Source organism: Aythya marila (assembly GCF_965140915.1).
Source record: "Aythya marila genome assembly, chromosome: 2".
Classification (NCBI taxonomy): domain Eukaryota; kingdom Metazoa; phylum Chordata; class Aves; order Anseriformes; family Anatidae; genus Aythya; species Aythya marila.
The window spans coordinates 20,069,861-20,097,413 of NC_139043.1; the positions used below are offsets into that span (position 1 = coordinate 20,069,861).

The 27,553-nt window shown below is 35.5% G+C and overlaps 1 protein-coding gene across 7 annotated transcripts in view; it reads left to right on the forward strand.

The window, feature by feature from the left end:
* Window positions 1-27,553, forward strand: part of NEBL (nebulette) — a 255,027-nt gene that overhangs the window by 209,220 nt on the left and 18,254 nt on the right. For 3 of the 7 annotated variants that reach the window (XM_082754537.1, XM_082754538.1, XM_082754536.1), the window contains 8 exons: window positions 1,133-1,225; window positions 5,080-5,172; window positions 5,556-5,647; window positions 7,495-7,588; window positions 8,698-8,802; window positions 9,964-10,135; window positions 14,001-14,093; window positions 15,073-15,201. In XM_082754537.1, the coding sequence (XP_082610663.1) occupies window positions 1,133-1,225; window positions 5,080-5,172; window positions 5,556-5,647; window positions 7,495-7,588; window positions 8,698-8,802; window positions 9,964-10,135; window positions 14,001-14,093; window positions 15,073-15,201 (871 nt within the window). Of the gene's footprint in view, window positions 1-1,132; window positions 1,226-4,632; window positions 4,715-5,079; window positions 5,173-5,555; window positions 5,648-7,494; window positions 7,589-8,697; window positions 8,803-9,963; window positions 10,136-14,000; window positions 14,094-15,072; window positions 15,202-27,553 lie in introns of those variants that run through there. The other 4 variants (XM_082754539.1, XM_082754541.1, XM_082754540.1 and 1 more) reach the window with 4 other exon arrangements.

The window sequence follows — 27,553 nt, forward strand, 5'->3', positions numbered from 1 at the left end:
GGTAAAACAAAATTCTAAATAGTTAAAGGTTTTCTGAATATTTGATAAATTACTTACGTACATTAAATAATTCACTCTCCTCTAGAACATTTAGCAATACTGGTCACCCTAGTTTACATAGGCTTTCAAGGAAGTAAGAGAAACGATGTTTTATTGTTTAAGGCTTGAGAGAAATAAAATTTAAAAAGTAGTTTAAAAAAATTAAATATTTAAACAAATGAACCTTTGTGTATTTAAACAAATAAATCTTTGTTTAAGAAAAGCAGAAATAATATATTGTAAAGATTTTGTTATAAACTCCAGGATAGACTTGTTTTTAAATTACCAGCCTGGAAATACAAATACAACTTCTTTAAGAGTTTTGCAATTTGAACTGGTGCTTTATGGTTATTTAAATTACAGCCACATTTAGAATTTGTGGAGCAGTAATTTAATGTCTCCTTCAGTAACTCTGAGTGATTTATTCTACTGTTGTGCTTTGTATTCTATCCTTTATTGAAACAATTGAAATAGAGATCTAGAAATGTGTTTCTTTTCATAAGTGAGCTTTGTTTGTAGATGCAGTCCTCAGCTTTCTGGCTTGAACCCAGAAGTTAAAAATTGCATGACTTGGATTGTAGCTCTGGCCCTTCTGGTTATTTGATCATTAATATGTCAATTTTCTAGTTTGTTAAATTAGAAATAGTTTTATCTATTCACATCTCAGAGCATTTTAAGACCTGAAGATGAAAAGCAATTCAAATCTTGCATGTATATGCACGTTCAATTAAATTGAAATCAGTGAGATTACTCAAGCATAAAGTTGCATTTTTAAATGTTTATAGATTATGATCTAAATTTTAATATTATTTCCAAAGACAAAGCAATCATTACAAATACTTATAAATAGCTGAGGTCATTCTAAAGGATGAAAGGATGATAATAGATTATCTGGTTTACAGTTGATAACAAACAACATTATTACAGTTATTGATAATTGGTGTGATTTATGAAAAATTAAAGTATTTGCTTTCTTGGCAAGATTTATAGTCAGATCAATTTGAAACCTGGAAAATTGCCTAGCCCTTTTATGAGAACTTGTACTTGCAATACTAACAGTCTTATAATTACTTTTTCTTTTGTGGAAATGAAGGTGTTTTATAAGAAGGAAGTAGGAGCTGGCACAGCTGTAAAAGAGACTCCAGAGATTGAAAGAGTAAAGAAAAATCAACAGAATATTAGTTCGGTAAGTGCTATTAGCATTAATTATTCTTACATGAGTAAATGGTCTTTTTTTTTTTTTTTTAATCCTTTTGTTTACTAAAAATTCTACATCTTAATATTACACATCTCATTCAAATACCACTCCACTGGATTTTGGATATAATGCTCCATTCTAGTGGTGTTCTTCTGAGTACAAAGGTAGTTCAAACAGAAACATCATAAAATATAGGAAAAAAACTTTTAACTAAATATTTGATGAAATAATTTTGTTTTTCAAGAGTGAGAAACATGAAATATATTTCCTGATATGACAGACTGAGCTGCAGTCATAATTTGCAATTTAGAAAAATATCATATGACAAAAAGAAAATCTTTAAAGTTGCTGTAGTCTGCATATATTACACAGTATTTGTTACAATTTGCACTTCAGGAGAAAAATGGATGTCCAGAATCAAGCTACATGAGAAGGTGGAGTGTCTATGCCTCTATATGTGCTGATGATAGGTTGGTCTGTGGACCTGATGAAACCAGTTCTGAAATAGTATTGTTTGTCTATGGATGACCAATGTTTCTGGCACTTTAGTGGTCCACTAAAAGTAAAATATCAGAATGAGAGTTTTCAACAAGTATGACATGCTCTTTTGGTAACATGGTAAAGCTTGGGGGAAAAAGGAAAAGTAACTGTTGAGCAAGAAAACAGTCCTAATGGCATTGTTCAGTTTTGTTATGGAGTCTGTTGTTCCTGTCATGACATTTCTGATCATTAGAAAATCAAAAAAAAAAAAAAAAAAAAAAAAAGTTTGCAAGTAACACATATAAATGACAGCAGATTGTGTTTAAATCTTATCTGAAATCCAAATTAAGGACTTGGTACAACTATTTTAGTATAATTTCCTTGTTAAATACTGCATTTCCCAACAAAGTAAGGCCAGGTAGGGAGTTTCAATAAGATTTTGAAAAATAATATTTTTCCTGGATTTTTTCTCTGCTCAATCACTTTTCATTTTTTATTTTCATTTTGAGTCCTGTGCAATTTACAGATTCAGTGCAAGATATCACCTTGAAATAGTTTTTCTGGTTGTGAAGCTGTTGGTTGTGTTTGTTTAGTTTCTTTTTAATGAGGGTGCTTTTGTTCTTATTTTTCTTCTGCAAATGTGTTTCTTTTCTTTCACCTTCTTCTCTTCCCCTCCTGCCCTTTGCCTTTTCTCCTTTTCCTTTTCCTTTTCCCCCTTTCCTTTTCCTTTTCCCCCTTTCCTTTTCCTTTTTCCCCCTTTTTCTTCCACCAGATTTGAAATGGTGTTCTAGAAACAGAAACCCACTTTCCAGATACCTCAGCCATATATTTTGAGAGTAGTCACACACATGCACATTCACACAGACAGAGGCTTATTAGGAGTAATCTTACTCTAATGTTTTTTACTCAGTACCTATCAAAGTGAAATGGAAAAATGCTATGCAGCGTTCTTGCTGTTTTAGAAATCCTAAACAATGGTGATGAGAGGAATATGAAAGACAGATCAGTATGCTAGTAAACATGCTTGAACAAAAGTATATCAAAAGAAACATAAAATATGTGAGTGGTTGTAGTGGTAGCTTAGTGGTTTAGTACCATGGCTTTTACCTTGCTACTCTACGTGAAGAGCTAATATTTTACAAAAAGTATTTTATTGCATGTAGTATGCTTAGGATTACTAAAGTCTTGTATAGTAATTATTGAAAGGGTAGAATGCCAAATTTGAAGGCAATCTGAAAAAAACTTTTAAATTATTTGTCACTAAGAGGGAAACTATTGTATGGTGTAATTTACAGGAGCCCCAAAGGAAATAATTGGTAAATTACACCAATTTACACTCTATTAGATTTGAACGCCTTGCACATATCTTTGAATTTAGCCAGAAGGACTTAGGACAGCTTTAAAACTGTTGTGCTAGATGAAACTTAATTTGATGCATATCAGCAGTGCAAAAAAAAACAAGTAAATCAGAAAAAACAGACCAAAATAACAGTCACTCTGCAATCAAACCATGCAAAAAAAAAGTCCATTGCATCATGTTCTGAAAGTGATCAAATTATTCAAGGTTACATCTATTGGAGACAAATCTCAGAGTAGTCTGTTTTCACAACTTAAAAAACAAGGTGGTGGCAGCCAACATAGCTGATCTAATCTCACCTGTTGTGAAGAGTAGGTAGGATGAGTCAGCATCCAAAATAGTTGGAGTCAAGATCTCACAAAACTTTACAAGCAAGCATCACACCCATGGACAATAACTGAATTTGAACCAAGAAGCTACAAATAACTAAGAGGATTTAAAAAAAATCTTCTTTATATTGAGGAACAGGAAGGTCTGGACTAGAAAGAAAGTTTTGGGGGAAAGATTGTAATTGTGTCTTTGCTTGTGTGAAATCCATGAGGAAACTCAGCACCAAAAAGGTTGGAGCCTGACTAAAACTCAAGCAGTTGAAGCATTTAAGGACTAACACTGCCAATTTTTAAGCTTACCTAATAGTCTCTATTAAAAGACCCTGTTTTCAGTAGTTTAATACTTCTGCCAGTCCTTAACTGTCTGGACTGAAATTTTCCATTTCTGGTCTGTGCTTTGGGCTGTTTTTGTTTTATTTATTAAATAATTTATTTATAAATTTCAGCCAAAGTAGCTTCCAAGAATGACCACAGAGAAAAACAAGTTATTTTGTCCATGTTAAAAAAAAATAAAAATAAATTGGCTTCCTCCAGCAGTACCATGCCTTGGAGCAGAGAGTTGAAAATTAGCAAGTGACATTTGGTACAACGGATTTGGGAAAAAAAAAAAAAATAAAGACCAGGGGTCAGGAACTGAAAGCGTAGAAGGGCTTGGCCACAGACAAAATGGAGAGGCCAGAGGTGGTGAATGATAGACAGAATGGTGTGCTCCTGTGCATGGGTGCATCCTTCCAGAGGTTAAACTGAACCCAAGGCAGTTTAGACTCATTACTTCTTTGCTGTCAGCATGTGTCTGTGATACAAAATGTTCAAGTATTTTCTATTAGTCAAAATATTTTCCTTTTCTTTAATGATGGTGTCCACAGTGGTATTAAATACTGGACAGATATTTAGTAACAGACTAAGAAAAAGACATTGCACTAATTTGTCCAAGATGGCCCTGTTGGATAGCATATAGAAAACCAGAAGATATGACATCTTTCTTTTTAGTACCATGTATGCCTACCTCATAACTCTCCAGATTGAATTCAAGCTTTGGTACATACAGAGTATAATTGAAGAAATTCTTCTAGTTCTGTGTGTCTTTCAAATTATGGAGTCTAACATATCCAAACATACTGCTCTTCAGAATAGATGTGGTAAAATGTCACTAAATATGACGACATCTTCAAAGGTATCATCCATCCAAACATCCTCATTCTCCATAATGTGTCTGTTTATGTTTCCAGAGAACTTCAACCAGACTTCGAGGCCATCCACCCTTGTGAGGACACATTTTTGAAACGTTTGGTTTCTGTAATGGACTGATAGATTCCTATGTAAGACAATATAAGACCAAGTCATTGTCAGAGTGATGCAGATCTCAAAGCAGTATATGCAGCATCTCAGTTATAAACATAGCCACAATCTGATGTGATATAAGTTTATGCTGTAAAAGTTTTAGGATACAAGGCATTTTATATGCACTCTGTGCTGCATCTTATCAAATAAGAATCATCTGAGACCCTAGTAATCTGTGTCAGAAATTAAATATAACTGTTCCTGTTCAGGTCAGTAGTGTTGGTAGGTCTGGTCTAGCACTGTGGTGCATGCAAGGGACAGATTATAAAACTTGTGTTGTAGTTAAGTACTTGTCTATATCTTTGAGTTGCTAATATTTTATATTTATTGTGCAGATTAAATACAAAGAAGAAATTCAGCATGCAACAGCTATTTCTGATCCACCTGAACTAAGAAGAGTCAAGGAAAACCAGAAGAATATAAGCAATGTATGCCCCGTTTTCATTGCTTGCAGTCTTTGCTGTGTTAAAAATGTTTGTGCCTCTGTGAATTGATCTGTGATGCTTGTGCTAGTTCCTGTTTGCTCACAAAGACTAATCAATTAATGGTAAGAAGATAACTCTTTAGCCTTGCACTTTGATTAACATCATTGAGAGTGAAATATTCCTGCTGACATATAAGTTGTTTACCTCTGAAATAGAGGAACTGCAAGAGAGGTTGAGTACTAAGTGTCATGATGAAAGATGAGTGTGTTTACTAAGGAATAATATTTTCCAACAAAATGCAGTGTGCTCTTTGATAATTTCTAACACACTGCTGTATTTCTGTTACTTGGAAGTCTCTGTGTGATATCTTATGCCATGTTCACTAGGTTCAGTACAAAGAACAGCTCTGCAAGGCTACACCTGTGAGTGTCACCCCAGAGATCGAAAGAGTCAAGAGGAATCAAGAGAATGTCAGCATGGGAAGTTGCTCTTATTTCACCTTTTGTATAAATGCTGCGTGCAGATGATGAGTAAGAAGTTCTGCCTGTGCCCTTTCTTTAGTTAGGCATGGACCTAACTAAATGGAATTACCTGAAAACTCTCTTTTAGGAAGCAACTAGAAAAGCCACTGCTTGGTTCAGAAAATGGCACGTAAAGTAGCACATACTCAAATAAATAGCTGTACTTTTTTTGAAACTTTATTCTCTGTCTTGGATATTTGCAGGAAACCTTAACTTTTATATATATATATATATATATATATATATATATATATATATAAAACTATATTTTCTCCGGCTTTTTTTTTTTTCTTTAATTAAAATAAATAAATTAAAAAAGGCTACAGTTGGACTCAAACTCCAGCTCTCTTGCCTCTCTTTCTGGCTTCTCAGTAACTTTCCTATTAGAGTTTATTTAATGGCTGAAACAATCACTAGAAAGTCAAGCTGTTTGTAGTTGGTAGAGCGTGTGGAGGAAGGTAAGGAATTTTGGAATTCAGTGTTGCCTTCTTTCATTGTTGAAGTTGTACCTTGTTACTGAGTCTTTCTCCTTGTGGTGACTTCTGTTGACATCCGTATTTCATGGGTCCACAAACAGCTACGGTGTTTCCCTAGGATGTTTTCACTCATGTTCCCCAAATTAATTCTGAGTTACAATTTTCAAAATAGTGTCCCTCTAACTTAAGTGTATGCTATTTATTCACAGGTTGCTGTTGATGCATCTAGTTCCCCTAAAATGCACACTGTTCAAACAAACCTGTTTTACCAAGTGATCGTTATACCTTTGCAAATGTCAGTTGTAAATTTTAATCCATTTGGTAGTTTACCATCACTTCTATAAGACATTAATTTTTCAATTGGAATATGTTGATGTGGACAGTTGATATTTTGTGTGGCAAGACAATTGCTTGGACGTTGTTAATGCCATAGTGCACTGCAGAATTATTAGCTTAATGTATCAGCTCAGTTATTCTTACAACACAAAAGCAAGAACTCACTTGCAAACATGTACACAAACACATATAAAAAAGAGATTTTTATGGAAACACTTTTTCTTCATAAAACTGTTGATTGGCATAAATCATCCAAGAATCTCTGATTATTTACTAAATATGCACCATATTGGACTTCCTTGTATTTGGGGCCAAGATTAACAGACTGATCAGTCTGTTGATGCCATATCTATCCTCTTTAGATACTGATCTGTCTTGAGTGTCCATTCGTTTAATGCATCATTGCTACTAGTGTAATTTGTTAAGAAGTGATAGAGGGGATAGATATTCCTAAGCTGAAAAGTATATTTAAATAAACATACGGTGAAATATAGATGGTTGGAATCAGTTTACAGTCCAGATGTATTGCACCCACTGTGTTTAATCACATTTGAATTTACAGAGTATACAAATTAGAATGTAGATGTTATTCTTATGGAATTTGTGTATGTGTGTAGAAATAAGCATTTAGAGTGGGCATTGCTGAAATTCATTTTTTTTTTTTTCATTTGCTCTGCTTCCCTTATTTATAGTTTACCCCATTCTGAATATAAGATATTTATCTGTACTGCCAAAGACCTGTGTGGTAAATGTCAAGATATTGTGTGCATGTGTGTATATATTCACACAAATGCATTAATAAGAGGACTTTACAGAAAGAATTCAAGGTTATGCTTCAAAAATCAAGTTTTATAAGCTTTAATAAACTTCAAATGCATTTTAGCTTTTCATTTGTTTCCTGGGTGACCTTTTGAATCATACATTTTAATGTAATACAATGTGATACTGCTTTAGCTGACAAAGTATGTACCATTTTATCCTGTTAAATAATAGGTTCACTACAGAGAGCAGCCTGGCAAAGCTACTGCTGTGAGTGTCACTCCTGAGATAGAGAGAGTCAAGAAGAATCAAGACAATATCAGCTCGGCAAGTTGTTTGAATCTTTTTGTCATTTATATTTTCTGTCACTGTAGGAATATAACAAGGATATGTTTTCCCATTTAGATTTGATGTGTCAAATGAATCCAACTGCATCATCCTCTGAATGATTTTTTTTTTTTGTCCTTTGAATACATGACTGCACATATAGGCAACAAAAGTATTCAGACTTGTGGTTATTCTTATAAAAAAGGAAGAGGTCAGTTCAAGATCCTTTGTCTCTTGTTACCAAGTTTGATTTGCTAGATTTTAGGAGTAAATTATGGGAAAGGGCAAAGGAAATGAGATTTTAACTTTAGTGCAGATTTTTTTTTTTTGTGTATGTGTGATTCAGAGCATGGAAGCATATCCGTTCCACTCTGCAACATGCTACCTAATTAAGAGCAGAGTAGTCCTAAATAGATCCTATTATTAATCAGTAAAGGGTAGATACTGTATTAATCTTGGCCTTTTTTTTGGATAATACTTGCCTTTGGAGGCATGTAGGGGAGAGGTGCATTCATTGTAACACAGTAGTGTAAGAAGTAGAAGACAGTATACTAATAAGGAGCAAAGAACTCAAAGCAGCACAGTGAAGTAAAGGACCAGACTAGTTCTGTTACAGTCTGTGTTCTCAATGCTGAAACATCAGTGGTGAAACCCCTACAGATGATAAGTAGAACAGGCTTCCATGCAGAACCACTGTCTCAAGGTGGCAGAAGAGAATGAACAGTAGTGAACACTTTAGAACTGACTGTATGGGTGAAGAGTAAAGTAGCTCTTGTTTATCAAAGGATTTGTTTAAGGACAAAAAGTCTGAACTTCTAAGTAACTACGTATGTCTTAAGCCTTAAAACAGGCAAGTGTTTCAGCTTTCACGTAACAATGATTTTTTTTGACTGATTGATGGAATAAACATGTCCTTCGGCCTTATCAATACCGTAGCCCATCTGTATCCTCCCTTTGAAATAAGATCACTAGAAAATGAATGTAAAGAAAGAAAACAGAAGAATTCTGGGCATTATGATTTGGAAAATATGCTTTTGCATAGTGTGGTTCTCACCATACCTTCTACGGTAAACAAAACCTTCATGTATGCTGTTGTTGCTGTTTTTCAGGTGAAGTACAGCAGTGATCAGAGGCAGATGAAAGGTAGACGTAGTGTGATTCTAGACACACCTGAGCTAAGGCATGTCAAAGAAACACAAAACAACATCTCAATGGTAGGGTACCTTCTTATAACTAGAATATACTAAGGAATGACACTTGACTTCCACTGGATTTTGCCTTCCATTAATATAGGTAACTAATGAAACTCTCTGCTCAAGTATGGAAAGAATATTTTCTTCTTATGCCTGTTGAGGGAGTGTTTGCTAACTGCATATGACTGTAATGAACGTTTTCAAAATACTAATAAACAGTTTTCTAACAGGTAAATGTCTGTTCTTTTTTGTTGTTGTTGTTGTTTTTTTTTTTTTTTAATTTAAAAAACAAACTCATTTGAGCATCACTCAGTTTGACTGGATTAGGTGACACACTTCACCATGTGCCTGTGCACGTTCCTAGTTTCTGCGTGACTTTTGTTCTTGGAATGAGTTTTGCGTGCATCTGCTTGTGTGAGAATGTTTGTCAATTTTAAATCTTTGATGATTAAGACTAAAAAAGTAAAAATGCATAATTGGGGGTACTACCTTTATAACTCTTACTAATACTGATTTTGTTCCAACACTTGGTTATATAACACTTTATACCCTAACGTCTTTGTATTTTTTTTTTCCTTTCTTTCTTTCTTTCTATTTTTTGAAAGCAGGCTGCTTAGAATAAGTGCAATTTTTATTCCTAAAAACCTTTGTTTAAAGCCAACTGGCATATGATAAAACAAAAAGGCAAAAAAGTACCTAAGTACCTTTTTTTTTTATGAATCTGTGCATAGCATCAAAATTTGCAGTGAATACTTGAGTTCTTAAGAAGTACACTGCTGGAACATTTTTACTGACAGAATTAGTTGTCTACATCATCAGAGAGATGTCCTATCTCAAAGAAGGGGATGGATCAGATGACCATCTGATGAGGGCTTTTCCTGTTATATTCAATGATTTAGGTGACTATAAGATGATACTTTGCTGCTTGAGTAAATGTCTCATTCAGTGGCAATATAAAACAAATGCAAAAATGGTAATTAAATATCAAGGTATCAGGTCAGGGAGACAAGCTGGAAGTCCTGCTGAGTCTCTTTTATCTCATACGCATAACAATTCTATTATGGTACAAAACCCAAAGAATATAAGTGCTTAAAGCAAACAGTTATGAATTCCTGCATAGAATAACCATTTGCTGTCAACTAAGGCTTGGGGAATAATGTAATTCTTCTTTTATTTTGCTAGGTAAAATATCATGAAGATTTTGAGAAGACAAAAGGCAGAGGCTTCACACCAGTGGTAGATGATCCTGTAACAGAGCGGGTGCGGAAAAACACACAGGTTGTGAGTGATGCAGCATATAAGGGTGTGCACCCACATATAGTTGAAATGGATAGAAGACCTGGAATAATTGTTGGTAAGTTGTTAAATAATGTTGCTATCCGAAACACTGTGGGAAAGCCTTCACTACTTCTTGGATACCATTATATCCAATAAAAAATACTCCCAAATTTCATTTTCACTCTTTTCTCAGTGTGAAACATTGAACTACTGGTTCAATGCTAGCTTCTAGGGAAGTAGATGGGAATGAATGATAGGTATACTTTGATCTATTTATTTATTTAATTTGTGTGTGAAATATGGATATTAATTACTGTAGCTTTACTTTTAAACATTGACTTTTCAATAAAAGCCAAAATATCTGTTTTGTTCTTTATTTTGTGTAGAAGAGAGATAGTTAAATTGGTGGTTCTGCAAGGTCTTGATGTTGCAGACCAGTTCAGATTTCCACCTACACTGGTCAGCTATTTCTCTAGAGCTATACATGGCCCACGTACCTTGTGTTTTGGAATTACATACAGCTTTCGAAGTAGCACAAGACGTAACTTATTAATAACTTGATAGATTTCTGGTGAGCCAGACACCATGGCATTCAGAAGAGATGCTCTAAAAGATGATCCAAGGTAAGACCAGATGTTTGAAGCTAGAATACAGACTATTTTTGTATTAGGAGACAAGTTAATTGTGGGAAGGTATTCATAACAAACAGTGGTTCAAAATAAAAATGCGTATTTGAATTCTTTTAAAAGTAAGCAAGCCTGCTGTGGTGAAAGAAATGTCAACTTAACATTTATTTTTACACATTTTTCTTTTGGTGTGTTCTTCTGTTTGTCTGTGCTTTACAACAGTATTGACAACTGAGTGCACAGGGAAAATCATCCTGAAGTAGCACTCTAAAATCCTTCATACGTAATAACAAGATTTGAGTTTAAGCCTACCTCTCAGAAAGTAACAGAAACTACAGGTGAAACAGAGTAATTGGTAGGTCATATAGTCCATCCTCCTGCTGATGGATACTTCTTCAACTTTTTCCTGAAAGTCTCAAAATGAGTTCCCACTATTTAGAGAAGTGTATTTCTTTCCTGCTGTATGGCCAGTTTTTATATGCCTGTAGCTCCAGCCTTCTATCAAATGGAATTTGTCAAATGTGGATGTTTAGAGAGCTCTGCCCAGGGAAGCTACTGGTGTTTTTAAGACCATGCAAATCTTAGAGGTCCACATACTTTGGATCTATGGCAACACTTTGTTCAGTTAAATTGCTGTCTGGACAGACCCAAGCACTGTATCAAATGTCTCACTTCCATAGCTAGAGGTGGTACAGCCAAAGAAAAGCTCCTGTAAAATCACAGTTCAATATACAGTTTGGTGCATGCTTCAAACCCCCTAGACTATGCTGCATTTCATTTGTACACTAGCCCTTGGTGGCAATCATGAGTGCAGCCCTGTTTTCAATAACTGAAGGCTTGCTAGTTCAAATTGATTAGGATTAAGAACTTCCCTGAGCAATTCTTGAACTATGTGACTGAAATATTATTATTTTTTAGTACTCTTTATCAACTAAAGAGTATCAAAACACAGAGGAACTCTTAGTTCCCCGTACCCACCAAACAGCAAAAATAGTGCCACTGTTTAAAGGAGATAGGCCATGACAAACCTGAGAGCCTAATATCCAGTGATATTTCACCTAATGCTTTTTCAGAGTGAACAGCAGTTATAATACCTTCTTGTATTAAAAAAAAGCAGTGAGCTCCCTGTTCAAGGAATGTCCTTGGCAGCTGGAAAAAAACAACTACACACTGAAAAAAAACCAACTATGAGTCTCTTGAGTTTTTTCTTAGTTGATAAAAGTTCATCCAGTTAGAAGAAGTATTTCTGTGTTAGAATCCATCTGGCTGTTCTTTTAAAGTATTATCAGTGAAGCTGTAACAACTTTTTTTCAAATGATTGATTGGTAAAATTAATGTTTGTGCTCTGGAAAATAGGCACTAGTTTTAACCATGCTAAAGTCATTCTAGTCATCAAGATATATTAATCTATCAGAGCTTTGAATCTGTGACAAAAGATGCTTCATGATTCTCATGTGAGTTTAAGGATATTTTAAACTGGCATAAGTTACCAGGATGATAAAACAGATAAGTTCTATAAATTACCAAGGTTCTGATTTTACCTGTGTTATTTCAGATTTACAAAGACAGATACAATCAATGGCTGCTGCATTACTGCTGCCGTGACATCATACTTATTAAGCCTTTACTTACCAAGACATGATCAAACAGGAAAAGCTTTACACTTACCAGTTCCTCCCACCCCTCTTGTGCCTGTCAGAGCCTTATGTAGTTGCATAATTTATCATCATTAGGACTAACACATAGTTTATCAAAAGATTGTACATTGGCTTTTATTCATCTTGTCAAGAGGGAGTTAGCACTATGCTTCACCTTGCAGGAGTTGCAATAGATAACACATAATGCTCATACATTGAATCTGTTCTAAAGCCATGGGATTTATTTCCTCTGACTGTTCTTTCCATTGCCTCTAAGATATTAACGATTTGAAACACAACATGTATGGGGTCCCCATGGTCCTGCTTTACCTACCAACCTATTATTTAGCTTTGCACCACTCAAACCAGCAAAAGGACCAAGGAGGGAAGACAATTATTTTTCCCACTTCCATTGCACTGAGTAAATCTTGAAGACAGGTCTGCCTGAGATGCAAACCAATAATAAAAAGGTGTGATTTGATATATTTACGCTTGATTGCACTTTACATCAAGATTTTATTTTGAACTTGTTTGGAGTGATTAAATGATTATTATATTTTTAGGCACAGCGGTTATGAATTGTATATATTACAGATCGTACTGAGTAGATCAAAAAGTCACACTGTAGCTGATTATGCATTTGTTATAAGCTTCCTCTTAGCTTGTACAACATTAATTGTTTGTTAAAAGCTTATTAAAATCATGGTTGAATCTGTGTTCAACTTTATGCTGTGTTTATAACTAGAGCTTGGATGTGAAATTATTTATTTCTTATGGACTCCATTTCTTTCAATATCCAGTTCAGAAGTGAATTCAAGATGTGTTAATAATTTATTTGTGTGAATTAAAGCTGAAAGTCTAGCAGTTATGATTGTTACTGAATTGAATGAATTCCAAAAATACTTTTCAATACTGAGATAGTGGATCAACATTAAGTCTGTGTCCCAGGAAACAGAGACAAAGAGAATTACTAGTTAAGATAACAGTGGGCTTCATCTTACCCAACTGTAGTTGTCTAAAGTGTAGATTTCTACAGATGAATTTGTCACCCTGGTTCATTTCTTTTTTTTTTTTTTTTGTATTGGATGAAAAACCAACAACAACCAACCTTTTGAGCTTAAATGAACTGAGCAAATTTTAGAGGTTTATTTTGGATGAGATAATCTATGCCCCTAATTCTGCTTAGTCGGCTGACTTGATCTCTGCTGTATGCAGAGGAGGCCTTAGGCTCATAGGTCTGTATTACATACGCCAGCTGTAGAGATGGATGAAGGATGCTGTTGGTGGGCTGGGGAAATCACATAGCTTTGATGATTCTGGTTCTGCTGTGGAAAAGATTGTAGGTATGTGATATGTAACTACAATAAATGTGATATTTATTTAAACTTAAGAAAATACTATAATCATATTTAGAAAAGGAAAACAAAAATTGAGGAAAGAAACTCTCCCTAAAATAATGTCAGCGCTTTAAAATGGATGCACCAAGTTTTTTAAGATGGAAATTTATGCTTTGCAGTCCTTTCAGGTGAATATTTAGATCTTTTAGTTAATTTGTACATGAAGATAAGTAGTCAATTAGTCATTAATTGTTAAAACTCACCGCTTTCATACTTTTACTTCCTTTTTTTTTTTTTTTTTTTTGTTTGTTTGTCTTACCATTTCTATACTTTGGGGAAAGATCTTAAAGTTTGGCGCACAGATCCTGGCTCCATCTTCGACATTGATCCTCTGGAGGACAATATTCAGTCTAGGAGTCTGCATATGCTTTCTGGTATTGCTTATATCCTGACTTTTCACCAAATCAGCTTTTTCTTTGTTTATGAACAAAGTTGATATAGTAAATTTTCTGGTCAATATGCCAGCCATATGTTTTATATATATGTTTTGTTTTCATATATATGTACGTATATATGACTGTTTTATAGCAGTGTTTTACAGGAACTCAAGCTGTTATCACATGTGCAGATAAGAAATAGTGAAAGAAATCTTATGCTAAACAACAATTACTCATACCACTTAGAAATAGTCACTTAGAAAGCATTGACCTTCTTTGTCCTCATTATGGATTTTAAAATAGCTAGACCTTAATAAAATTTCAGAGATATAGGTGACATATTTATGAAAATGATTTTTTTTTCCTATGCACATTTTGCTTATATGGCACATGATATTATACCTTATGCTAGTGTTTACCATTCCAAGGATAATAATTTATCTTTGTTAATAATATAAGAATAGATGGAAAAGTAGGGAAGTTAATGTAATGATATGCAGCAATGTTTTGGCTCAACAAGATTTTTTTTCCCCAGATGTATTTAATTTGAATGTTTAATTTTGCATGCATATTTTCTTTGGTACTGGGAGTGGAACCTTATTTTGAATGTCCTACAGCAGTACTTCTATGTGCACTTGTACGCATGCTGAAAGAAAAGGACGTTTTGATTTTCCACTGGAAATTTTCATGTCATCTTCTCTCTCTCTCTTTCTCTCTCTCTCTTTTTTTTTTTTTTTAATATTTTGCCATTTCTGCTATTCTTTTAAAGCAGAGAACAATCTTAGTTTAGTTTGATTTTGAAGCAATTTTCTGAACTAATAGTGTTCAAAAATGGATATAAAGTTGTGCGCAATTCATTTTTCTCTAGTTTAAACACTATCAGTGTATGAATATCAATGTTACTGGTTGTGTTTTTTATTGTTGTGCTTTTAATTTCATATATTTACAGCGATTTTATTTCTTTCTACTTTTGTAGAAAGAGCAAGCCGTTACAGTAAGCAGTACTTGCATTCTACAAGTTTGGGAGATTATAAATCAGATGGTTCTGACACGAACCCTACCTTTTCATACTGCAGTGAGATAACAAGGCCATCTGATGAAGGAGGTAGCCCTTATTCCCACGTTTTTCACTAATAACACTATCAGTGTACTGAGACCTCACAGGCCTGTATTAACTTAATACCCTTGTACAGTCACAAATCATTAGAAACTGTGTAAGCCATTGCACTGATTGATTAAGGAAGCAAAGCAATATCTCCAGTTCACACAGTTTCTTGCATGACAGTTTGCTTTATCATGTATTCTTTTTGACCATTTTAGGAAGTGTGTAAGTCCCAAACCCCTACTAACTCCCATTTACAGTGCTTAAGTGAAGATGTATTGTGTTTTTGCAAAACTTGCATGAATTGGATTTTTTTTTCCTCTGGAAATTCAGTTATACAATGTAACTGAAAAAAAATACATCTCTAAACTGAAAAAAATGAATTTAACTTGTGCTTTTTAGTGAGCAAATCAACCATATAATAGCATTTTATTCACTCATGTACTTCTTCCAGTATCAATTTTTTCAGTTTTTTTGGCTCTCCATTTCCATCCTAAAAGGAAAAGTATAACAATAGGAAAAACTGGCAACTTTGTCCCATATGAAAGTTTTCTTACAGACTCAGCAGTTTGGGAGCAGAGATGGTATTCAGTAGGGAAGTTTATATAGTCTGATATTGCTTTGTATGTATTAATATTAGAATATTTTGGCAAACCTGCCTTCCCAGGTACAAACCCACATCTTGCATATGATGGATGCCATAGATTAAGACAGAAATTATGAAGATGACGGATTAGGGTCTACTCATTCCAGTGGAATTACAGTGTACTAGACTCGACTGGTGAATTGTAAATGTTCAGAAACATTGCATTCTATGCACGTATATATATTTTAAAAATAGTTGTGCAATTTCTACTTCTTGATTGTGGAAGAAAGTGCATTGAAAATCAGATTCAAAAGGTTACTATTTTTTTCTCTTTAGAAGATGTTAAAGTTATTGCTACTATTTAGTTGCTTGGAATCCTTGAATTACCCATGCTTTAAGGCATCTTAATTGTAGACCCCTGTTTAACTTCTCCCACTGGCCAGAGTAATGTGTTGTCATAGTTGCTAGAGTATAGCGAGTCTACATTATGTTAGGTGCTGCATAAATTTACACAAGCAGTTCTGATTAAGAACAGGTGAGTAAGAAAGTGTTCGGACTGAAGAACTGACTGAATGCGTGAAGAAATACGTGTCTTGACAGAGGATCAGCCCTTTATGTCGGTCAATCTTTATTTGATATTTTAACTTAATTCCCAACTCTTTTAATAGCTTATAGTAAAAATGCTCATTTGCTGTTTTTTATGTCTCTTCCTGTGTTGGTGTGAAGTGGTCTTTGCAGTGCAGTGCATATTGTCCTAAATACCTATTCTGATCTTCCTTTTGGCTCTACTCCAACCATTTTAACATTGCTTTGTCAGCTTGATTTGATTGTTAACAGGTATTTTTATTACTTTCCATATCAATAATAGGAAGCACGCTTTATTTTTCTGATTGTTTTGGCAATAACAAGATTTCTTTTTGTGTGTCTTTTAAAATCTGTTGTTATGGCGATGTGTTGAATAGATCCTTACTAGGATCAAGATGTTTTAGCAAGATACTGTTTCTGCTTTTGAACCAGCTGGCTAGCCAGGGTTTGAGTACTGGTAGACGATTCCCATTGCATGGGAGAAATAAATGTCAGAGCTAAGTAATTCGACATAATCTAAATGATTTACAAGGAAGTGCCATTTCTGTGAACGCATTCAGAATATAGTATCTTTGGTCAAAAATATCAATATTTTGATGGCAGCGTTCTGTAAAAACTATCATTTATTATATTGCCACAAGGTCAGTTTGCCCTTGAACTTTATACAGTCTCTCTAAATGAGAATCAAGTCTGCTTTGCTGAGATTTCATGGCTGTTTCTCACAGAGTTTGTACTTTTAGCTCTAGTATTTTTTTTCTTACAGGTGATTGTTCAACCTGAAAGACGGTTGGACACCTGTAATCAATTTTATAACCTGTATGTGTCTTCAGCCTTGTTTTCATAATCTTTTCTCTGTTCATATGTTGTTTAATTGCCAGTTTATTCTGGATATGCAAGTCTTCACCAGTTCACTGCCACTGCTGATGGAATCGTTCCTTAGCCACCTCTCCCAGACTTTAGTTGGGTCCCTGACTTCATACCAGATGTTAAAGGCCTAAATAACTCACTCTCTTGTCTTTGGTGCATTTCAGTTACAACATCATAGGGGGGCTACTAACATTTTTCACTAGAATTACTTCTTCCTATTAGTTTTCCTGACAGTTATTTTAGATTATGTGGTAAAGCTAAGCCAAGTATGCTTCCCGTGGAGATTTTCCTACAAAATCTCTAAAATCTCTAGGTTTTTACATGATGTAAGTTTGGGAAAATCCCTGTTCATTTAGACTACTGCAGATAAAGTCAGATAGGAACCAATTGTTAACACTTTTCAGCGAGATTGATGCAGGTACTGAACTTTCCATTTGATATTCAGTTTGAAATTACTTTTCAGCTTTTTCAGTCCTTTTTTGCAACTGCTCTCTGTTAGTACTTTACAAGGTCGACTTCATTACTTCGTGATATCATTGAAACTTTTGCCATTCTGAACAGAAGGTATTGCACTAGAGCTTTCCTGTCTGCCTAAATGCTCTGTAATTAATTGCCACCCTAACAAAAATTTCCTTTTTTCCTGCAAGCCATCCCGTAGCACTACTCAGAAACAGTTGGGTGCCACATTAGTTCTTACAAAATTCTCAGCTGTTTTTCAAGCAGTTATTTTCAGCTTGTCTAAAGAGGAACAGAAGCTAATAATTTCTCTTTAAATCCTGTTTTTAACACTGGTGTTACAACTTGTCAGGCATGCAGCTATTCTGTCAATTTTGGGAAGGTCTTTCAGATTATTTTAGTCAGAAGGAGAAGGAGATGTATGGATATGAGAGTTATTTTTGTTTATTAACAGATTACACAGTTCAATCTTTGCAGAACACTGTAGAGGAAAAAAAAAAAAAAAAGGCAGCAAGAGTCATATAACGGCTTGGGTTGGAAGGGACCTTAAAGATCACCTAGTTCCTACCCCACTGCCATGGGGGTTTGCCACCCACTTGATGAGGTTGCTCAAGGCCCAGCCACATGATCTTGAACACCTCCAGGGATGGGGGTTTGCACAGTTTCCCTGAGCAACCTGTTCCAGTGCCTTACCACCCTCATAGTAAATAACTTCTTAATAATATCTAATCTAAATCTCCCATCTTTTATTTTAGTGCTGTTCCCCCTTGTCCTATCATTTTACTCATGTCTGAGTAAAAAGTTGCTCTCCGTATTTTTTATAAGCCTCCTTTGAGTAATGAAAAGCTGCAACGAAATCTCCCCAGAGCCTTCTCTTCTTTAGGCTGAACAGCCCCAGCTCTCTCAACCTTTCTTTGTAGGAGAGGTGCTCCAGCACTCCAGTCATCCTTGTGGCCCTCCTCTGGACTAATTCTAATACATCCATGTCCTTCTTGTGATGGGGGCCCCAGACCTGGATGCAACACTTCCAGTGGGGCTTCACAAAGTCAAAGCAGAGGGTGACAATTACCTCCCTCTATCTGCTGGACACCCTGGGCTGCAAGCACGCACTGCCAGCTCATGTCAATCTTTTCATCCACCAGAACCCCCAAGTCCATATAACTATGGATTTTTCAGTGTCAGAAGAAACGTAGCTGCCACCTAATTGGACTTGTATTGATAGTCTCTACAGTGTTTCTCAGATTGTGCAGAAGCATGCATTTCTAGAAAGATATCTTCTATTTTAAGGTCTGCAAATTAACAGTGAATCTACCGTCTCCTGCTGGTAACTGCAGTAAGTGAAACTGGCATTTAGCTCACACCATCCAGGGCTCATGACTATTTTGTTTAATTCCATTCCCACAAAGGCAAGAGTAAAAATCCTTGAAAGCAACACAAGTTTACAACAATTTTGGAGGTTTTTTTTTTTTTAGTTTTTTTTTTTTTATTATTATTTTTTATTTTTTTATTTTAGAACACTTTGCATATATATTCTTTTCAGTAGTTCCATCTCTGGAGACTGAGGCAGGGAAGAGACTGTTAACACATGAGTTTTACATGTGGCAGGATGTAAAACATGGAAATGGATTTGTGGTATACGTTCTAGTGACAATCACAGAAACAGCTGAGTTGCTCAAAGCAACACTGGAATCAGTGTGTTACTGATTGGCTGCATGTCCATTATTTAGGTTTTTCTCCTTCAGATTAAGCTGTTAAGATGTTTACCTGCCACTAAAAAGGTAATGAGAATTAATATGAAGAGACCATGATCTGAGGTTTTAGGTCTTCTTTCCTTTATTCCGATATAAGGGGTAAGCTGCTAACACTCAAGTCTTTTCCTCACATTTACTTTTACCTGGGAAGCTTCCTCCTATTACTCACATTGCTAATCCAAGTTCAGAAATTTCAACAGAGCATGAAATTCCACTTATAACTTGATAAGCTTTAAATTTTTATCAACCTTAAAAGTAACCTGTAGGTTTCTAAGAGAAAACTGAAAATTAGTATTAGATATTCCACTGATATTACATAATAATGGGTCACATCCACAAAAAGATTATTGCAATCAACCTTTGAGGAATAAATATGGGAGATGGTCATGGTGGCAATTTGACTCCAAAGTATATAAAGACTGTAGAACAGTACTACAGTATTTTCCTGTGGCGTATAGGTGCTTAAAATCTTGAAGTCTTTATATAGCTTGAAAAGGGAGTAAAGTCAATGAGAAACAGTAAGACCTTTAATTTATCTCCCTAGTGGCGTGTCCTCCTTGTGATATGAGCCTTCTGAAGAAGAAAGGCTTCAGAGCAGCTGAGCCTGCTGCCCCCCCATTCTTCCTTTTCTCTGGACTCTAGGGGTTATCTTTCTCCTTTCCTCACTGAGGCAGAAACATGCTGTAGGCCGTTAGAAGTACTATTTGAACTGCAGTCTGAACACAGCCAAGCAAATTTTGATCAGTGCAAAGTATAGTATATATTATTTTATATCACTGACAATATTGCTGTCAGAATGACACTGACATTTTAAACATTGATTTCAAGAATTTCTTCTTCTCTAACCCTAGGACACACCATATATGTCTCTGTTTCTAAAATGTTTGTTTGTAGGATTTGCTTCAGGCTTTGATATGGGATCATAGAATCATTTAGATTAGAAGGAAAAAAAAAAAGGCAAGATCATCAAGTCCAACCACACGTACCACAGAAACTCCTAGAGCAAGAAACTATGCTGTTACTTCTGCTCCTGGTTAGTCTGGTTGGAAGACAAACATTCTGACGAATTTGAGCAAGAAGCCTCTGCATCTCACATGATGAATTTGCAGAGATGCTCCCTTGTATGTGTTTAAAGATGTCTGCTTGTGTTTGGACTGTGGTAATGTTCTGTTGTGCCAATAGGTGGAAAAGGAAAGGAAACAGAATTTGGTTTATTTCATTGTTGTCTTCTTGCTATTTTTTTTTTTTATCAAAAAAAAAAAAAAGTGCCTCCACAGTTATGAGGGTGGAAAATTCACCATTAATAAAAGACAAGTCAAAAAAAAAAAAAAGGAAATACTATGTGATCAGTTTTTATATTGTAATATAGAGGTCTGTCTTCCATCTCCAGGTGCGGGAATACATGGCAGAAAGCCTTCACCCTTCTTCACATTCTTATTCAGATGCTGAGCTCTGTCATTTTAGGAGGTCAAGAAGAATGACACAGCAGTTACATTTTCTTCTCTAGCAGACCAGGAAGAATGGTTCTTTTATCTTAGGAAGCTGAACTCTGTTTCCATAATGTTGTTCACTGGAGTCTGGTAATCAAATATGGCATTTGGAGGGAGAAGAGTTGTAAATTTCACAGGAAGAACTAGAGGGGTTTGTGGGTTTCTTGTCCCCTTTCAAGTGTATCAGAAGGCTGAACACATCAAAACAGTACTGTGGACTCCCTCTTGGTGAGAGTCACACTGACGCTTCTGTTATCCACCAGACTTTTAGATCTGTTTCTGAGTTTTTATTTTTATTTCAGACGAGATGGTGCTTTGGCTTTGCCCCTTTTACATACAAACACTCAGAGATGAAAGTGAATTTGTGGGAAAAAGTTTTTTTCCACACAACAGCCTCATGGTAAAAATTTATGCTTTTTCATCTTGGTTACCATATTTCTGTTCTTAAGTGTGTAATGTACCGCAAGTGCTTGCAGTTGAATAACAAATACCTTTCCCATAAACCTATTGTAGTATTTTTGAACTAAACTAAATATTTCTCTGTGTATGTAATATGGGCATAAGTGCATGCGTATCTGTTTGGTACCAATCAGATACCTTAAATTATTTAGCTTAATCAGTTTTCATTGTTACAGAGCTTACACACCTTCAAAATAGGTGAATTTGGGTTCTCCATTCTCAAATAGATTTTCCTCTTTTTTTCTTTCCTTTTTCTTTTTTTTTTTTTTTTCATATAAATTTGCTTTAATCACATTGTACCCCAAAAGGATCAGGCATCAAGACAGAGCCTTCTCCCTTCTTAAAACTGTACCTTTCATTCTAGGAGGGTATGTCTTTGGGATTCCACCTTCTGTTTTGCAGTGATTCCTAATGTTCAAAGGGGCATAATTTTTGTTTTGATTAAAAATAATGACATTACTGGCATGGGAGTTTATGAAAACAGTGGGAGGTTTCCTGGTAGAAAGGTGATACTTTTCCACTTATAGATTTGAGGTAAGAAGGGAAATTAAATGCAACGTCAGTTGTGAGAGTTCAGATTTCAGTAAGGAACAGGTTGAATGTGTTCTTTGTACATGTGCTAACTTGTAAATAAGTTTCTGTGAAAAGATTTCTGACAATGCTTAATATGTAATTCAGTCTCTGAATAATCTATTTCAGCATTTTAAACCATGCAAGTCTAGGAATCCAGAATGGCAATAGGACCATATGTATGTATTACTTCAAGAATTATCAAGTCTGTCTGTCCTAGTCTGGCCCATCAGACTCTTAGATAGCATCATCTGCTTTTACTTTGTTATTGGAAAACATGAGAGAAAATAGTCCAGAAAACTACATTTCATTCTCTCCCAAAGAGTGGAAGAGCTGTGAAGTATTTGTAAAACTGTTTTCTAATGTAAAACTCAAAACTTCTTATGGAAGCTTCTTACGAAGCTGGTGAGGGGTCTGGAGAACAAGTTTTACGAGGAGCGGCTGAGGGAGCTTGGGTTGTTCAGCCTGAAGAATTGGAGTCTTAGGGGCGACCTTACCATACTCAACAGGTACCTTTAAGGAGGCCATAGCGAAGTCAGGGTTGGTCTATTCTGTCACATGCCTGGTGACAGGATGAGGGGTTATGGGCTAAAGTTGCACCAGGGGAGGTTTAGGTTGGATATTAGAAAGAACTTTACTGAAAGGGTTGTTAGGCACTGGAATAGGCTGCCCAGGGAAGTGGTTGAGTCACCATCCCTGGAGGTCTTTAAAAGACGTTTAGATGTAGAGCTTAGTGATATGGTTTAGTGGAGGACTTGTTAGTGTTAGGTCAGCGGTTGGACTAGATGATCTTGAGGTCTCTTCCAACCTAGATGATTCTGTGATTCTGTGGAACTCACTGAGGGCTAGATGTTATGTTCAGTTAAGTTTTGATTAAGATTTGATTTAGAGATCTGGGTATAAAACTAAACGCTCTACCTTGTTTGTAATGTGTTAAGATATAAATTGTGATTCAGCTGAAAGCTAATTTTCATTTAGTGTGTGTTCACTGAAGATGAATTAATGTTCCAGGGAGAGCTTTACATTTTACACTTCCAAAATGTTTTTGCTTGATTCCCTCTGCCTATCCTTGATTCTTGTGTTCCTCTTCCACATCTTTGAGATCTGACAGCACAAAAATGCAATTTCCACATATTCAGTTTGCGGGATCCTTCTGTTTGCTCTGCCAGTCATCTGAGTTTGATGTTCCCTTTTCCTTTAAACAGCTGGTGAGCAGAAGCTGGAAGGGCAATTTTGAAATGATTCAATAGTTGGAAGTGTTAATGGCTCCCTTGCCAAGCAGTTCTTTGCATTGTTTAGACTGGTGCTTTAGAGCAGCTTTTGATACACTTTGGAGGGTTTTATATCCAGCAACCAATAAATATCATTAGTAAATTCATGTGTAGTCATGTACTAGATCCTGGCTGATGCTGTCCTTCCATCATTCCTCAGGTTGGTTATTCCCACTATAAAACCACTATAAACCACTGCACAGAAATGAAAGTACAGCTTCCATATGAGGAACTTGCAGGGTTCTTTCTTTAATGCAACTGGGCAACAGTTGATGTTCAGTACATATGAGTTCAAATTGTAATGGAAGGCGTGTGGGTAATGTAACATGTTAATGTAATCTTCATTTTACCAACTCTTTCCATTTGCAAGGAAGCCTGAGCAAAAAACTGCGTATTCACAATTTAAGAAGGAATTGCGGCTTCCTGTGGTACATGTGGCCCCACCAGAACCTAGGATGCCTCAGGCTGGCTTTCAGACATTTTGTGCCTTCATAAATAAAAGAATGTGGTGCTGCCTGCAAGGAAAGGAAAGTCATATTGTACTGTTTTCTCAGCTGAGACACACTATGGTTTAGATGGAATGTCAGCCAACAAAGTCAGCTTATAAGAAGGTTTGTCTGTCAGTGACACCAAATCCTTGCTGCAATTTGTATTCAGGACTCCTGAGCAGGATGCCATGTGATTTTGTTATATCCCAGTTGTCACAGCAGCAGGAGAAATGGGGATACCTTTAAATACTGGTATAGCACCTTTACTGATACACCACCTGCTAACACATACGCAGGCTAAACTCACTGGACTGTACAGCTACCATAGCTAATTCCCAAACAATATTCCTAGCACTTTCTGCTGTAATCCATATAAGATGAATGGGGTCACGCCTTTTATATTTGAGCTTCTAGAACAGTTCCTGGAATTTAATAAAATGTAAAAGTATATGTGAAAATACATGCAGTAGAGATTGCAAAGATGAGTTGAAGACCTTGTCTTTTTGTCAAAAAATCATTTTCACAATTCAGATATGTAAATGGGTCTGTCAATGCAAAACCAAGTAGCCAAGTCCCTCCCTCCTCCTGACAGCATCTGGTGTAAACTGCTTCAAAAATACAATTTATTCTCCTCTAGTCCCATTAATAATTATTTTGTCCTTAGAATGTTTCATATATTAAACCTGGTTTAGCGACCAAAATGATTGAAAGTGACTAAATTAAATTTTAGGATTTAAAATGGGGGACAAATATGACTCAATTTCTAAATGAGGTTAGAAGGCAAATAAGGTGGGTTTATTTTTACAGTGCCATAGTAAAACTGATCAATGTGATCTGGAAGCAGGAAAAATGGTTTAATTTATTTGAAGTGAATTATTGTAGCCACCCATAGCACTTTAAATATAGATATAGAATTCATACAGCTTTTAACTTACCCTGTGAACAACTGTCCACAGAAGTTGGATGAAGACAGTAATTTTTGTCATTCATTCTGAATTCTAATTTTGCATTTGTTTACTTCTATTCTATCCCATTTTTTTTTTTTAGAAGAACGCACAGAAACATGTCAGTATGAGTGAACAGCCTCTTCCTATATTTTTAAAGGCTTGTAACCTTTTGAAATATTTTACTTCTTGGATTTCCTCGGTGATTCCTTACCACCCTGTTTTATAACAAATGCCATTAGCTGTTGCGTAGAAAAAAAGAAAAAAAAAAGTGTTTTAACTGGCTGCTATGGAATTACATTTATCAAATCTGTAATTCTGAGTGTTTACAGACTTGCAGTCTTAAGTGGCCATTCAAAAGATGTTCTGAGGAAGGTGAGAGCCTTTCCCTTTTGTCAAAACTGCCTGCTCTGCCAGGACCGAGTTAGCTTGTGCTCTTTGCACGGGATGTGACTCAGCCACTCACTGCTTAGCAGTCAGGCACATTCAGAGGCAGGGACTCTGGTTTGGCTGGGATCTGGCTTCTCCTCTTGGATTAGCAGCATTCAAGATTGCATGTACATAATACTTTACAATTCTGTGATGCCTTACAACTATAGATAATGTTGATCAGAGAGGTTTTTCACCTATCAGTCAGCATCTTTCATTCCCTGTTTCCTGGTAGAAATGAAGCCCAAAGGAATGAAGCCAGAAGTACTTCCTGGCAAAATTCTTCCCTGTATTATCGTCTTCAGATGAATAGGGTGGATATACAGTTGACTGTCTTCTTTCTTTTAAAGCTAACAGTAGAAAACAGGATATCCTGTGTTCCTTTCATTTTTCTCTAGACTGACATTTGCATCCTGCTTGCTGACGTGACTTCTGGAGACTGTGCTAGCCAGGCTTGCCCTTTTGTGCAGTTCCTCTGAAGGGAATGAAAACCATATTAATCTTATTTAAAGGAAAAATGTTCATGAGAGACTGTTTATTTGCAATGCAGAGATTTAGACCCCTTAGAGAGGCCAGAAGAAAGCTTCTGAAAGCCCCTCAGAAAGCAGATTGCACTGAAGGAGGACATAATGAAATTGACCAATCCACTGTTCCTCCGAATATGATCAGTTAAGGAGAAGGCCTCGGTGACCAGGCACATAGACCATGATGTACTAGAGAGGCGGTTTGGTATCCATCCTTCCATTGGGCTAGCTAGTACTTCCCAAATTCCCACATCACCTGCTATTGGATGTATGATGGACCACTCATACAAGCAGTATGACCAGTATTTATATTATTGTCTTTTCATGAAAATCAGGAATTTTGTAATGGCTGTATTTTTTGTGAGCATGTTTGTTGTCTGAAATAACTGACATGTGAGATAGTCCCCCTCCAAAAGAAAATCAAATTACAAAATAAAATACAATGTTCCATGTGGCATAAACACATTAGCTGTGTGTTTTTGTCATTCCTTTCAAGATATCTTTGTTTCCTTTGACATATGCTAAATAGCTATTTGTGATCTGTCATAATTTCATTCAAAATCCAATTTTAATTTCTTATAAGAAAACTCCTATTAAGAGTTATAATTGTATGATTCTGCATTTCCCACAATAATCTACTTCAGTTTACATGGTAGGTACATATTAATTATTGATAGCTTAATTATCGATAGCTGATAAAATGGTGTTATAAAATAATGGTGCATAAAACAGTCTATTATTCTAATCATGACACTAATGAAGCTTAGTTTAAGACATTTTATCTTATCCATTGTAACATGTCTGTAAGTAGCCTTGAGAGTAGAGACACTGATTTTTTTGCCCCTTGAATATTTAGTGTTAGTTATTTTAAATATAAAATTGGTAATTTTATTGACTTTTTTTCCCTAGAGTATTTTTTTCCCAGACTTGTAGATTGGATGGTTTATTTCTTATAGCTTTATAATTTAGGTTATAGAAACTTCCTAAGCTTGTAACATTCTGAATTTGCCACTGACTTCAAATAGTTCAGAGTTTCAGTTCTAATGAGGTCAGTGAGCATGCCAGTTATTTATTAGCACCCTGTGTGAATTAGGCCATGCTTTCAGGTTGTTATTTCAACAACCTAATTATATCTGGGTTTGATATTCCAATTTACTAAGTAGTACTGACTCCTGTAATGTACGCAGACAAACTGCTGCTTCTGACAGAGCACCACTGAGAGCAGCAAGCCTGGTAGCTCAGACATCTGTGAAAGCAGTCTGACAAGTAAAGGGCAAGAAAAAGGGGGAAAAAAAGAAGAAGGGAAAAAAAAAAAAAGGAAAAGAAAAGAAATGAAGGGAAAGTTACTGTATGCACAAGAAAAAATGCCAAGATGCCTTACCATGTTGTTCTCTACTGTTCTAAAAACAGCACTGTTCTGTATCAGGTCTCACCATCTGCAGTCTTCAGGTTAGTGCTTTTTGTATGTTCATCCAGTCTGATATATTCCCAGTGAATTTAACTGCATTGTGCTACTCTTTGTGGCTACAAAATAATAAAACTCTATAAAAGATAAGAGTTAAAATCAATTTAAAATAAAGCACAGAGTACATGTTGCCATTTTCTAGCTTATTTGAAAAGTTAATGCTGAACAATTTAACTTTAGAGCTGGATAGGAATTTTTCAATATTGTTCATCAGAAGATAGCAGTTTAACAGCAAACTTTTTCTTCCAGGAATGGCTCACTTGTGATTAATGTCCCAGTGCCAAAAAGTGGTCGATTAAGTTTTAAGATTGGTAGAATTATAGCTTGACATTTTTAAAAACAAATAATTGAGCTTTACATTGAAATATGTTTAATTTGATGATTAACATAAATTATAATAAACATTAAATTTGATCAAAATTAAATCTAGATGTTGCATGAATCTATGAGCTTTTTTTTTTTTTTTCTTT